At 41.6% G+C, this 14,382-nt stretch overlaps 1 protein-coding gene and 1 long non-coding RNA gene across 9 annotated transcripts in view; one reads left to right on the top strand and one right to left on the bottom strand.

The window, feature by feature from the left end:
• Positions 1 to 218: 218 nt before the first annotated feature.
• LOC147122641 (uncharacterized) lies at positions 219 to 7,609 on the top strand. Its single transcript, XR_015081050.1, has 2 exons — positions 219 to 1,038; positions 6,127 to 7,609. It is a non-coding gene; the product is annotated as an uncharacterized LOC147122641 (long non-coding RNA).
• A 1,570-nt stretch (positions 7,610 to 9,179) lies between these two features.
• The window catches only part of kiaa0232 (KIAA0232 ortholog), a 127,731-nt gene continuing 122,528 nt past the window's right edge, over positions 9,180 to 14,382 (bottom strand). For 6 of the 8 annotated variants that reach the window (XM_086008248.1, XM_086008221.1, XM_086008265.1 and 3 more), the window contains one exon: positions 9,180 to 11,667. In XM_086008248.1, coding sequence (XP_085864374.1) covers positions 11,485 to 11,667 — 183 coding nt within the window. In that variant the 3' untranslated portion in view covers positions 9,180 to 11,484. Of the gene's footprint in view, positions 11,668 to 12,893; positions 13,016 to 14,382 lie in introns of all 8 variants that reach the window. The other 2 variants (XM_086008275.1, XM_086008257.1) reach the window with 2 other exon arrangements.

Below are 14,382 nucleotides of genomic sequence, written 5' to 3'. Positions count from 1 at the left end.
CCTGGTCGGTTCAGTTACATACTGCTCAAGAAACCCATCCCTAATACACTCAATGAACTCATCCTCAAGGCAGCCCTGCCCAATTTGATTTGTCCAATTAATATGATCGTTAAAATCCCCCATAATTATAGATGTTCCCTTATTACAAGCCTCAGCTATTTCCTGATTGATACTCCGTCCAACAGAGTTGCCACTGTTCGGAGGCCTATAGACTATGCCCACTAGTGTTTTTTTCCCCTTATTATTCCTTACTTCCACCCAAACTGTTTCATTATCCTGATCTTTTGACCCAATATCATTTCTCTGTATTAGTGATTCCATCCTTTATTAACATAGCCACCCCACCTCCCCTTCCTTCCTGCCTGTCCTTCCTGATCGTTAAATAACCTGGTATGTTTAATTCAGGATAAAGAGGATAAAGAGCGGCCCAAGAGTGGCCCTGGATTAAAGCAGCAGCAGTGGCGAGAGGATAAAGGGCGGCCCGAGAGCGGAGCCGAATTAAAGCAGCGGCAGTGGCGAGAGGATAAAGAGTGGCCCGGGAGCGAACTTGAATTAAAGCAGTGGCAGCGGCGAGAGGATAAAGAGCGGCCCGGGAGCAGACCCGAATTAAAGCAGCAGCAGCGGCGAGAGGATAAAGAGCGGCCCTGAATTAAAGCAGCAGCAGTGGCGAGAGGATAAAGAGCGGCCCGGGAGCGGCCCTGAATTAAAGCAGTGGCAGCGGCGAGAGGATAAAGAGCGGCCCGGGAGCGGCCCTGAATTAAAGCAGCGGCAGTAGTGCGAGGATAAAGAGCGGCCCGGGAGCGGACCTGAATTAAAGCAGCGGCAGCGGCGAGAGGATAAAGAGCGGCCTGGGAGCGGCCCTGAATTAAAGCAGCGGCAGTAGTGCGAGGATAAAGAGCGGCCCGGGAGCGGCCCTGAATTAAAGCAGCGGCAGTAGTGCGAGGATAAAGAGCGGCCCGGGAGCGGACCTGAATTAAAGCAGCGGCAGCGCAAGGCGCCGATTCAAAAACATCAAAGATTGACGCCACAGGAGAGCAGGTAGGTGATTGGTTGGTGAGTGTTACAGCTCTTTTTTGCTCTCTAAGTTAGGGAAGGGGGTTAAATTAAGAGCTGAGAAACTGTAACTTGCTAGTACTTACTAAATTAACAAACTAAATAAAATCATCAAACAATAAACCTAAAATATCAATTGAATAAAATCGTTAACGAATTAATTAATAAATGAAACAAAGTTAGAGATGGCAGGGCAGGTGGTGTGTCGTAACTGCAGCATGTGGGAATCTGTGGAGAGCATCGCGATCCCGAGCAACCACATCTGCAGTAAGTGTCTGCAACTCGAGGAACTTTGTCTCAGAATTGTTGAGCTGCAATACGAGCTGCAGACATTGCGATGCATCACGTTGGGGGAGAGTTACCTGGACACTTTGTTCCAGGAGGCAGTCACACCCTTTAGGTTAAGTAATACTTTAGAGTTTGTCAGTGGTCAGGGACAGGAGGGTGTGACTGCGAGTCAGGAAGGTGCGGGGACCCAGGATGTAGTGATGGAGGAGCCTCATCCCTGGACCTTGTCCAACAGGTACAAGGTACTTGCTACCTGTATGGATGTGGAAAAGGACTGCAGGGAGCATGGGCAAACTGACCTTGGCACTGTGCTACAGGGGGCCATCCAAGTGGGGGGGGGAGAAGAAAGGATTTGGTAGTAGTAGGAAACATTATAGTCAGGGGGATAGATACTGTTCTCTGCAGCTGCAAAAGAGAGTCCCGAAGGCTGTGTTGCCTGCCCGGTGCCAGGGTTAAGGATATCTCCTCACGGCTGGAGAAGAACTTGGAGTGGGAGGGGGAGGACCCAGTTATCATGGTCCATGTAGGAACCAACGACATAGGTAGAACTAAGAATGAGGTTCTGCTGAGGGAGTTTGAGGAGCTAGGGTCTAAATTAATAAGCAGAACCACAAGGGTAATAATCTCTGGATTACTACCTGAGCCACGAGCAAATTGGTATAGGGTGAAGCAGATCAGAGAGTTAAATGCGTGGCTCAAAGAGTGGTGTGGGGAAAAAGGGGTTTCAATTCATGGGGCGCTGGCACCAGTACTGGGGAAAGAGGGAGCTGTTCCGTCAGGGCGGGCTCCACTTAAACCGAGCTGGGACCAGCGTCCTGGCGAATCGAATAACTAGGGCTGTAGATAGGGCTTTAAACTAAAAAAGGTTGGGGGGGGGGGGAAATTTAGAAATCTAAAGGGACAGGTCAAAGCAATGGGGCAGTGTAGCGAGTTGGGTAAAAATAAGCAGAGTGTGACAGGAAGGAACAGAGTTTAATGGTAGCAGTGCAGCAGAGAATAAGGTCAAAGCAGGGTATAATGGTAAAAAAGTTAAAGGCTCTTTATCTGAATGCACGAAGCATTCATAGATGAACTAGTGGCACAAATAGAGATAAATGGGTTTCATCTAATTGCCATTACAGAGACATGGTTGCAAGATGGCCAAGGTTGGGAACTAAATGTTCCAGGCTACTTGACATTTCGAAAAGACAGGCAGAATGGAAAAGGAGGGGGGAGTAGCCCTGATAATAAAGGATGACATAAGGACAGTAACGGGAAAGGATCTCAGCTCGGAAGTAGAATCAGTATGGGTGGAAATAATGAATAATAAGGGGCAGAAAACACTGGTAGGAGTAATAATAGGCCCCCTAACAGTAGCTATACCGTTGGACAGAATATTAATCAAGAAATAGGAGGAGTTTGCAACAAAGGTAATGCAATAATCTTGGGGGACTTTAATCTTCATATAGACTGGACAAATCAAATTGGCAAAGGTAGTCTGGAGGACGAGTTCATGGAATGCATTCGGGACAGTTTCCAAGAACAATATGTCATGGAACAGGCTATTTTAGATCTTGTATTGTGTAATGAGACAGGGTTAATTAGCAATCTCATCGTCAAGGATCCTCTGGGGCAGAGTGATCATAGTATGATAGAATTTCACATTAATTTTGAGAGTGACTTGCCTAAGTCCGAAACTAGAGTCTTAAACTTAAATAAAGCCAATTACATAGGTATGAGGGGTTGTTGGCTAAGGTAGATTGGAAAAATAGATTAAAAGGTATGGCGGTAGATAAGCAGTGGCTAGCATTAAAGAAATATTTCATAATTCTCAACAGAAATACATTCCATTGAGAAACAAAAACTCCACGGGAAAAGTGATCCAACCGTGGCTAACTAAAAAAGTTAAGGATAGCATTAGATTGAAAGAAGAAGCTTCTCATGTTGCAAAGAATAATAGTCAGCCTGAGGATTGGAAGAATTTCAGAAACCAGCAAAAGTTGACCAAAAAATTGATAAAAAATGAAAAAATAGAATGAGAGAAAACTAGCAAGAAATATAAAAGCAGATTGTAAGAGTTTCTACAAGTATGTAAAAAGGAAAAGAGTAGCTAAAGTAAACATTGATCCCTTAGAGGCTGAGACAGGAGATATTATTATGGGGAATAAGTAAATGGCAGAAACATTAAAACAATATTTTGTATCTGTCTTCACAGTAGAAGACACAAAAAGCATACCAAAAATGGTGGGGAACCAAGGGTCTAATGAGGGTGAGGAACTTAACATAATTAATATAAGTAGAGAAAAAGTACTAGATAAACTAGTGGGACTAAAAGCTGACAAATCCCCTGGACCGGACAGTCTACATCCTAGGGTTCTAAAAAAGGTGGTTGAAGAGATAGTGGATGCATTGGTTTTGATCTTCCCAAATTCCCTAGATTCTGGAATGGTCCCAATGGATTGAAAGGTCGCAAATGTAACACCGCTATTCAAGAAAGGAGGGAGAGAATAAACAGGGAACTACAGGCCAGTTAGCCTGACATCAGTCATCAGGAAAATGCTGGAATCCATTGTTAAGGAAGTGGTATCAAGTCACTTAGAAAATCATAACATGATTAGGCAGAGTCAACATGGTTTTATGAAAGGGAAATAGTGTTTGACAAATTTATTAAAGTTTTTTGAGGCTGGAGCAGGGTAGATAAAGGGGAATCAGTGGATGTAGTATATTTGGATTTCCAAAAGGTGCCACATAAAAGGTTATTACACAAGATTAGGGCTCATGGGGTTGGGGGTAATATAGTAGCATGGATGGAGGATTGGTTAATGGACAGAAAACAGAGTAGGGATAAAACAGATCTTTTTCAGGTTGGCAGGCTGTAACTAGTGGGGTGCCGCAAGGATCAGTGTTGGGGCCTCAGCTATTTACAATCTACATTAATGACCTAGATGAAGGGACCGAGTGTAATGCATCCAAGTTTGCTGATGATACAAAGCTCGGTGGGACAGTAAGCTGTGAGGTGAACACAAAGAGTCTGCAAAGGGATATCGATAGACTAAGTGAATGGGCAGTGAGGTAGCAGATGGAGTATAATGTAGGGAAATGTGAGGTTATTCACTTTGGTAGGAAGAATAGAAAAACAGAATATTTTTTAAATGGTGAGAAACTTTGAAATGTTGGTGTTGAGAGAGATTTGGGTGTCTTCGTGCAAGAAACACAGAAAGCTAGCATGCAGGTACAGCAAGCAATAAGGAAGGCAAATGGCATGTTGGCCTTTATTGCAAGGGGGTTGGAGTATCAGAGTAAGGAAGTCTTGCTGCAATTGTACACGGCCTTGGTGAGAGCACACCTGGAGTACTGTGCACAGTTTTGGTCTCCTTATCTAAGGAAGGGTATACTTGCCTTGGAGGCGGTGCAACGAAGGTTCACTAGATTGATTCCTGGGATGGGAGGGCTGTCCTATGATGAGAGATTGTGTAGAATGAGCCGATACTCTCTGGAGTTTAGAAGAATGAGAGGTGATCTCATTGAAACATACAAGATTCTGTGGGGGATTGACAGGGTAGATGCCGAGAGGTTGTTTCCCCTGGTTGGAGTGTCTCGAACTAGGGGGCATAGTCTCAGGAAAAGGGGTAGGCCATTTAAGACTGAGATGAGGAGGAATTTCTTCACTCAGAGGATTGTGAACCTTTGGAATTCTCTGCCCCAGAGGACTGTGAATGCTGAGTCTTTGAGTATATTCAAGGCGGAGATAGATTTTTGGACTCTAGGGGAATCAAGGGATATGGAGATCAGGTGGGAAAGTGGAGTTGAGGTCGATGATCAGCCATGATATTGAATGGCGGAGCAGGCTCGAGGGGCTGTATGGCCTACTCCTGCTCTTATTTCTTAGGTTTTTAAACCGGCGTTTTAGCTTAAAATCCCATCTTGGCCACCTCTTTACCTCTATAGCGCTTAAAATATTCAGCAAAAATTGCCCCCATTATCTTTGAAACTCCAACCCTTTTACCTCATCATTCCATAGGCCACAGTATTTGCTTGTTAAACCTGGGCATTTAAATTCCACACGGTCTTTCATTAGACAGTTGCCCCCACTAGTTTGACACTACAAGCTTTACAGGTAAGAATGCTCAACATATTTAATAGCAGCCATCACTTCAGTTTCCTGGGTTCTAGAAACTATATGGCATAGTTACAGTACCTTCCTGAGAATGATCCTGCATTGTTGAGAATTTAAAATGGAGAAGCTCCATTAAATTTTATCCAGATCATTTATTAAATATGTGAATTATTTTAAACACCAAAATGAGCGAGTAAAGCCGTTCTCTATTTTCTGATAATTAAGTTTTCTGGGTCAGGGGAGGGGCCTTTTTTTTTTTTTTTGAGAGCGACATTGCAACAAGCCTGTCTGCAAGGACAAATTCAAGACAATCCATTTTGGTATAATCAAGGCGTGGAAGTAGGTCAATTACTGTCCATAGATTTCTATGATGAAGAAAAGTGAGACAATTCCTCTGATTTACACTCAAAGGAAAATCCTTTCAAAATGAGCTATTTTCACTTGGCTTAACAATTCACAAAATCAGCTGCTATATCTCACACCTTGGGAGCAGAGTGCAATTTTTCTCAATGTTTGGATTGGCTCAAGAGCATTATTACCAAAGAGTCTGAAGAAATGCTAGAGGAAAGGAAATTTTGCTGCAAATACTCCCTGAACATCTATCTAAAAATACATATTCAGAAAATAGTCTTTGATTTTAATAAACGTCTTTCCTCAATACCAATTTTGGATTTTCTTTCCCCGCCCAGGCTATTCAAGTGACCTTCCTAACAGGGAGGAGCTGCATTCATTTTAACAGGAGTCAGAACGACTGACCAGACGAGGAGCTGATCTGGAGCTACCAGACTTTGGGACAACACACCACTGGCAAAGTATATAGCGTATCTAGCCCATTGCATTTTGGTGGACTACATTTGCCAACACTACTGTAGTTAGAATGATGGGAAAGTATCAGCAATATCTGTTCCTCAGCAAGTACAACCATATTCGACTTCAACAAACAAGGAACATCAAATTATAAGGCATTGTGCACGCTCTCAATGTGGTTTCTTGATTAGGTCCTACAGAGGAACATATCCACAGTCAGTGATTTGGCCAGGCAATGGCAACATCTTGGTGAATCTCAACAGCACCCAAGGAATTCATTTTCCTTCATGGTCTCTCAACAGTTGAGTGTTCTTGCAGATACAGAACTCTTCACCCTAGTGGAGAGTTACTCTCTTCCAAGGATCTGAAAACACAACTCGGTTTACATGTTGCAAATACTTTCTCACTGCCATGGTACTAAGATCTTCCACACTGCTTCCTTTACCAATAAGTCAAGTGATTCTAAAGAAAATATAAACATTTTACTAGCACAATTTTTTTTTTTTTTTTTTTTTTTTTTTTTTTAAGTAGCTCAACCAGAGCCATTTGGTGACAGGAAAATAAAATCTTCCGTATTTATTAAATCATGGGTTTCTGATAGTTGATATCCTATCATGCAGGTTTTTCTGTTGGTAATCATCAAAAAGACTTCAATTTTAAAAAACCTTAAAGCCCTTTATAATGCTTAATGAGGAGATTCAATTTCTACCGATCCACCTGCTCAACTGATTACTTCGCAATGTCCTTTGGGGCCTTCGTGAAAGGATTGAAAACTAGCTCCACTGCAGCATCTGTCTTTTAAAACAAAAGTTCCGAGAGTGCTTCAGCAGAGACTTGTCCATTTTGGTTCAACTCTCAGAATCTCGTAAATAATCACGAGAATGAAGGCTCTTCAGCCCATTTGATCTAATCATTCCAGAACCACCTTATAATTTTCATGGAACGGCATCTAGTTCACTTCACAAAGGATTTTTGCAATCAGCTGAGAGAAACCTTCATCTCCCTAGTTTACACTTGATTTAAACCCAGGTCCCAGGAGTGAAGGTACAGTGTCTTGACCTACTGCACCACATAGAACTTCAACTCTTTATAGACAAAATTGTAATTAATTATATATAAATAAATCTGGGAGTTTTTATTTCAACAGAATACAGGATGTTCAACATTTTAACAAGAGCAAATGTAAACTTTCATTTTCTAATTTCCAACACATTTCAGCCTGTAGTATGAAGGACCATATCTAGTGATGAGACACAAAAACCCCGATATTAAACGATACATGTATTAGGAATGGTGGGCGAGAGGGTATAAAATTTTAAAATTCTACCTTGCGACTCCAACCTGCTGACTTCCTGGCCATTTAAATTTTTACAGATCTAAATCAGGCCATCGACGAGGCTCTTGCAAAAGGCAGGCAGGGGGCAAATTAACATTCACGCGTTAGGATCCGATAACATAATTGGCACCTCGATTTAAACTTAACTTTGTCAGAGGAACGCCTGCGCTGTCAGCTGACCAACAGCAGATCAAAGGTGGGAGGCACCGACTAAGGTCATTTAAAAAAAACTTAATTCATGGGATGTGGGGGTCACTGGAAATGCCAGCATTTATTGTTCATCCCTAATTGCCCCTGAAAAGGAGGTGGTGAGCTGCCGCCTTGAACCACTGCAGTCCGTGAAGTGAAGGTACTCCCAAAAGTGCTGTTAGGGAGCGAGTTCCAGGATTTCGACCCAGTGACGATGAAGGAACGTCAGGATGGTGTGTGACTTGGTGGGGAACTGGCAGGTGGAGGCGTTCCCACATGCCAGCTGCCCTTGTCCTAGGTGGTAGAGGTTGCGGGTTTGGGAGGTGCTGAAGATCAGCTCCTTATAGCACCCCTTGTGGGCCAGGAAGAGCAGGAGTGCTCACCCCCAGGCCTCACAAAGAAGCCTTCCGCCTCCCCAGCCCCAATCTTTTGGCAGGGCCTTCATGTCCGTGGCTTTGCTGGATTTTTCGCCCTTTACCAGTCTCTCTTGCACCCTTCCTGCCAATAATCGGGGCCAAAATCTTTTCAATAGTTAACATTCGTTACCCGGTAAACTGTTTTTAATGGTATAGACTAAGCAATTGATGCTGCTGACTATATATCAGAGGAGTGTTCTACATATCATATATGTAGGATTAAAAAAAGCACTCTCAGGGAAGAATGACTATACAGTTTAATTCATTGGGAAGATGCCATAATATGTCTAGTTTTCAGAGGATTTAAAGTGAAGTCTACTAATAAAAACCATTCTAAACATACATTTTCTAAAAAAAGCTCATTTTAATTTAGAAAATAGATCCTAGTTTTAGGTTTCTCAGCAGATAGTGAAGGCAGTTAACAATGAAAAAAACCTAATCTGCCGACACAGATAGTGGTCATTTTGTGTGCAGTGCTGGAAATTACACCTATTGGATGAGGAACAGGATCAATGTTGGCTCTGATGCCCCACACGACAGGAGTCACTCTGCTGACACGCTCACAAACAATGACTACTTTTGTGAAATACTCGCCGAGTGCAGACACCCATGGAATGGTAACTCAACATGGGTCAGCATTTTTAGGGTATGGGGGGGAGGGGGGGGGAAAGAGGAAGAGAGTGAAATTGGGGGAAAAAAATAATAGTGGTACTCACAATACATCTGGGACCATTCGTGGTTTGACTTTAACCCTCAGAAACCAGCTGCTGCATATGTTTGAATTCAGAGCCTGCTAATATTGGATTATGAGAGATTTTTTTTAATATTAAGGAGGCGGATTTGCTTTATGTCCCTCGAGTAAGTCACCCCTCAGGATTATGTCTCAACAAGTAAGTGTGTTAGTAAGTGCCTCTGACATTACAGCACTGCATAATATTCACTTAAATACCATTAAAAAAAGAGATCAGGATAAATAAACCAAAATACTGCTCAATTGGATTTTACTTTCGAGTCTTTATTTAGGTGTAAAGTAATTCCACAATGAAACAAAATCAGTTACTCTGGTGTACATGAAATCAGAGAACAATACAACCACTTTAAGCAAAAATTAGAAAAAGGCTAACAACTGAGAAATGGGGAACTCAGGTTTCAGTGCTATGGTATACACTATTCTACAGTGTGTTCTACGTTCTCTTTTCAACCTGCTTGTAATAGATGACAACTCCCCTCCCCTGCAATTCCTCAATAAACCACTCAGTTGAAAACCTGACCATAAGAAACTTGAAATCACATTTCTCAAACTATCCCAATTGAATGCTGCTTTTAAGTTTTTTGAATCATGTAAATATGGAAACTAGTACAGGTGACATGTGTAAACGTTTCATTATTCCCTAACCCACCTCTCAAGCCTTTTCTTCTTTCCCAAGATGATACAACATTATATTACTCTTTTTGCCAGGTTCATGCATCACCTGACGTGAAGTCCTTCCTCGTCTGTATAAGCAGCTCTAAAAAGAAATCATAACTTAAGCAAATATGATTTAGAGAAGGCTTTCAATCCTCTGTTCTTGTTAACATCCATAGCCATTAAAAAAAATTCTATAACCCTACTTAAAATAATGGTTATGAATTTCTTAAAGCTGCAGCATTTGTTTTTGCTAGTTTACATAAGCTGCGTTTCAAATAAAATAACCCCAATCAAAAATTAGTCTACAGAAAAAGCCCTGATAAATCTTTTGTAAAGTTTAAAATTTTTATGCTTAAAACTGCTGACTATTTTACTGCACAGAGCTTAATAGCCATCTCTGACAAACTGATGTGCAAACTATTATTCCATATTTTACGCCTGGCTTATACACGCCAACAAAACAAATGCTGTAGCTTAACACAGTTCTGGATGCTGAATTTATCCCAAAGCTAATTCAACTCAATCCTTCTACTTTCTTATTATATCAATTATCACCATGATAAGTTCTGTGGTTACTCTGTTCCTAATATAAATTCAAGTTCAGGAAAACTTGACTTGAATTTTTAATCTCTGTCGTAACCAGCGATTACTGTCATGGGATCCAGATAGCCAGCCATGAAGTTGAAAGCACTCATGACTAGTTGCACCTGGTGACCAGAATATTGTTTCCCCTTGGCTTTTCATTTTGCAGATTCAAAGCACAAGGGTGTGACAGATATTCAACAATTACATTATGATGTCAAAGTGATGTTTATGACACCAGTGTTACAAAATAAGGGAAAAAAAACCTCAAAGCAAGCCACATGAAGCAACAATCACTACTGCAGTCACACATGTAAATGAGATTCTTAAGTTTTAAGTCTACACTTGGTTCTTGTAGTCAGCACAAGTAAAATGCCAGAATGGTTCCTCACACCCCTCCAAAACACAAAATGAATTCTGCTAAGAACTACAAAATCACAGCCACAACATGGACTAACTGCAACTGGCTCAGGATTTCTCACACAACTAGAATACACGATTTTACCACCCTCCTGTTTAATACTGATGCCTAAGCTCTGTGTAAATTTAGTCTCACTCTGTTTGATCAACCCAAACCTTCACACTGAAACCTTTCCCACTACTTGGTAAAATCCTGGGCTTTCACAGTTAGCATTTCACAAGCCATACTCACTAAACTTCTCAATTTTTTGAAAACGCATTTAGAATCATTCAGGAAAAAAGGTATTTATACTTATTCTGGCTCTAAAGCACAACCTTGTCATTCCTACTTTGAAGTAAGATAACAGGTTTCAATTAGATGATTGAAGTCTATTCATCCATGCTGTTCTCCTGCATTCAGAAAGGCACTGATCTAGTTATGTGAAAAGTATAGCTTGTAGTATTTATCTCCCAATTCTTTTACAACAAAGCATTATACTGTGCCATATGCTAAGAGCCTCTGAATAGCAGAAGTTGTAGTAGACATAGTAGTCCTAGTGACAATGGTAGTCCTACAGTAGTAATGAAAGCGGTAGTAATTAATCAGCAAAATAAGCATTGATGCTAGTAAGATAGGCACATGCACAATCATTCTTTGACAAACACAACCTATACTAGTTGAAAAAGCCAAGGTTTCGATAAACTATCATCGTTAATTAGTTTTTCTGTCATGGGATTGCATTCAATGCCTAACAGTGAAACCTACAAGAAGAGAAAGATAAATACCTATCTAAAGCAGTTAAATGAAAAGAAAACTAAAGTTTTTTTAAAGAGCAATAAGTTCTCAACAAGAGAGTTGTGAACTTATTAAAAGGGTAGTTGCTTTCTAGCTGGAAACAGCTGAGCAGAATTAAAGATGTGTGCGAGAAAAAAGCTCTTCATCTGGAGGGTCATCCCAGTCACTTCCGCCTTCTGAAGCAGTTTCATCTGAGCTTGAACAGTCACTGGAGAAAAGCTTCCTGCGGATGACAGCTGACCTCCCTCTAGTGTCATGCTCTACTCTGCAGTTCACCTCACAGGCTGCTGTAGTCTGCTGAGATAGAAAAATGTTACAACTCTTTAAATTTCCACAATGTAGAGCTACACAATTAATATTTTTACTCTCCACTGAATTATTTACTAAAATGAAAATATTTAATGTTTGAATTAATAAACTAATAGGAGTTTGCATCGAACCATGGTTTCTGAGTCAAATATAAAATGTAAATTTTGTCAGCTATATTTATGCAGGTACCCAGTACACTTAAGGTTTCTTGATTGTTGCAATTATATGATCGTTGAAGCCCTAAACAAAAGGCAGACAATTTGGTTTTTTAAACTACATGTTTTAAAGCACCTTTTTCAGAAATTGGTCATCAACAGACCTAAAAGAATATAAATTGCAGGATTTCAGAGCTTTAAAACAACTTTATGAGTTAACAATTTTACACACAGGCACCATATATTAAAGCACCAATGGCTTACCGTACTACAATTAAAAAAATATTTGGTTTGCAGTAACAAAGGCCGCGATTTTGCAAATGGATGCGGCTTGGGAGCGGGTCAGCTGGTTTCTGGGTTCCGGTCCTGCCCCCAACTGCATCTGGCCAACGGACGTGATTTTACGTCGATTGGCCTTGTGAAGCCCACCCGGAGGGCTTGCCGGCCAATTAAGAGGAAGCCGGTCAGATGACGTCATTTGATGACGCATTATCTGCCAGTTTTCTTAAAAGGGACCACGCACAATTTTTCTTTGACAGCTCATTTCTCAGTGTTTGACAGCATTGAGGTGCTGTTATCAAGTATCTATTAGCCAGGTAAGTGGCTATAATTCTCTTCCCGCCGCTAGGTATCGGGTCCATGCGCAAATTGGGCACTTGGGAAGATTGATTGGAGGCAGGTTGACAGCGGGTTTCCTACCCGGTCAATCTTTGCGATTTTGACAGCGGTTCTGTCTCCAATCCCGCACTCTGAAGACCGGCAAAATTCCGGCCAAAGAGTCTACATACAAATGTTCCATTAAGTTTGAGCGCGGTTTATATATACACATGTTCATTTAGTGAGAAATAACATCATTGTAATTTTAAAATCTGCTAAAGTTATTTAAATACACAGAACAAAGTACTGTCATGAAAGAGTACAAAGTAAATAGGTCAAATCATTCATTGATTGTACAGAGAAAATTATGTAGTTAAAGTTCTCTTTAGTCAGACTTCTAGTTAATACTTACTGCAGTACATTACACTCAGACAGGTTAAAATAATAATACTAACAAGTTACCTGGTTGTAAGTTACTTAAGGAAGTGGCCCTAGAAATAGTAGTTGCATTGCTGGTCATCTTCCAAAATTCGATAGACTCTGGAACAGTTCCCATGGATTGGAGGATAGCTAATGTTACCCCACTATTCAAAAAAGGTGGTAGAGAGAAAACGGGGAATTATAGACCGGTAAGCCTGACATCGGTAGTGGGGAAAATGCTAGAATCCATTATAAAAGATGTAATAGCAGAGCACTTGGAAAACAGTGACAGGATCGGACAAAGTCAACATGGATTTACAAAAGGTAAATCGTGCTTGACTAATCTACTGGAATTTTTTGAGGATGTAACTGGTAGAATAGATAAGGGAGAACCAGTGGATGTGGTGTATTTGGACTTTCAGAAGGCTTTCGATAAGGTCCCGCCTAAGAGATTAGCGTGTAAAGTTAAGGCACATGGGATTGGGGGCAAGGTACTGACTTGGATAAAGAACTGGTTGGCAGACAGGAAGCAAAGAGTTGGAATAAACGGGTCTTTTTCCGAGTGGCAGGCAGTGACTAGTGGGGTACCGCAGGGATCGGTCCTAGGACCCCAGCTATTCACAATATATACATAAATAATCTAGATGTAATATCTCCAAGTTTGCAGACGACACAAAGCTGGGTGGGCGTGTGTGCTGTGAGGAGGATGCCGAGAAACTCCAGTATGATTTGGACAGGTTGGGTGATTATGCTGCATCTGCCATGCTTCTGCCCAATGTGGATAAATGTGAGGTTATCCACTTTGGTGGCAAAAACAGGAAGGCAGATTATTATCTGAACGGCAATAGATTAGAGAAGGGGAAGTGCAACGAGACCTGGGTGTCCTTGTGCACCAGTCACTGAAGGTAAGCATGCAGGTGCAGCAGGCGGTTAAGAAGGCAAATAGTATGTTGGCCTTCGTAGCAAGAGGATTCGCGTACAAGAACAAGGATGTCTTGCTGCAGTTGTACAGGGCCTTGGTGAGACCACACCTTGAGTATTGTGTGCAGTTTTGGTTGCCTTATCTGAGGAAGGATGTTCTTGCCATGGAGAGAGTGCAGCAAAGATTCACCAGACTGATACCTGGGATGGCAGGAATGACGTATGAGGAGAGATTGGGTCGATTGGACTTATACTCGCTGGAGTTTAGAAGAATGAGAGGGGATCTCATTGAAACTTATAAAATTCTAACAGGACTGGACAAATTGGATGCAGGAAGGATGTTCCCGATGGCCGGGGAGTCCAGAACCAGGGGTCACAGTCTAAGGATAAGGGGTAAGCCATTTAGGACAGGGATGAGGAGGAATTTCTTCACCCAGCGAGTGGTGAACCTGTGGAATTCTCTACCACAGAAGGCAGTGGAGGCCAATTCATTAAATATATTCAAGAAGGAGTTAGATATATTTCTTAAGGCTAAAGGGATCTGGGGAGAAGGCAGGGACAGGGTACTGAATTTGGATGATCAGCCATGATCTCATTGACTGGCGGAGCA

Source organism: Somniosus microcephalus, chromosome 2 (genome assembly GCF_052327205.1).
Source record: "Somniosus microcephalus isolate GS21.2 chromosome 2, FLI_Smic_1.0, whole genome shotgun sequence".
Taxonomy (NCBI): Eukaryota; Metazoa; Chordata; class Chondrichthyes; order Squaliformes; family Somniosidae; genus Somniosus; species Somniosus microcephalus.
This window is presented reverse-complemented; position numbering and strand designations above follow the sequence as displayed.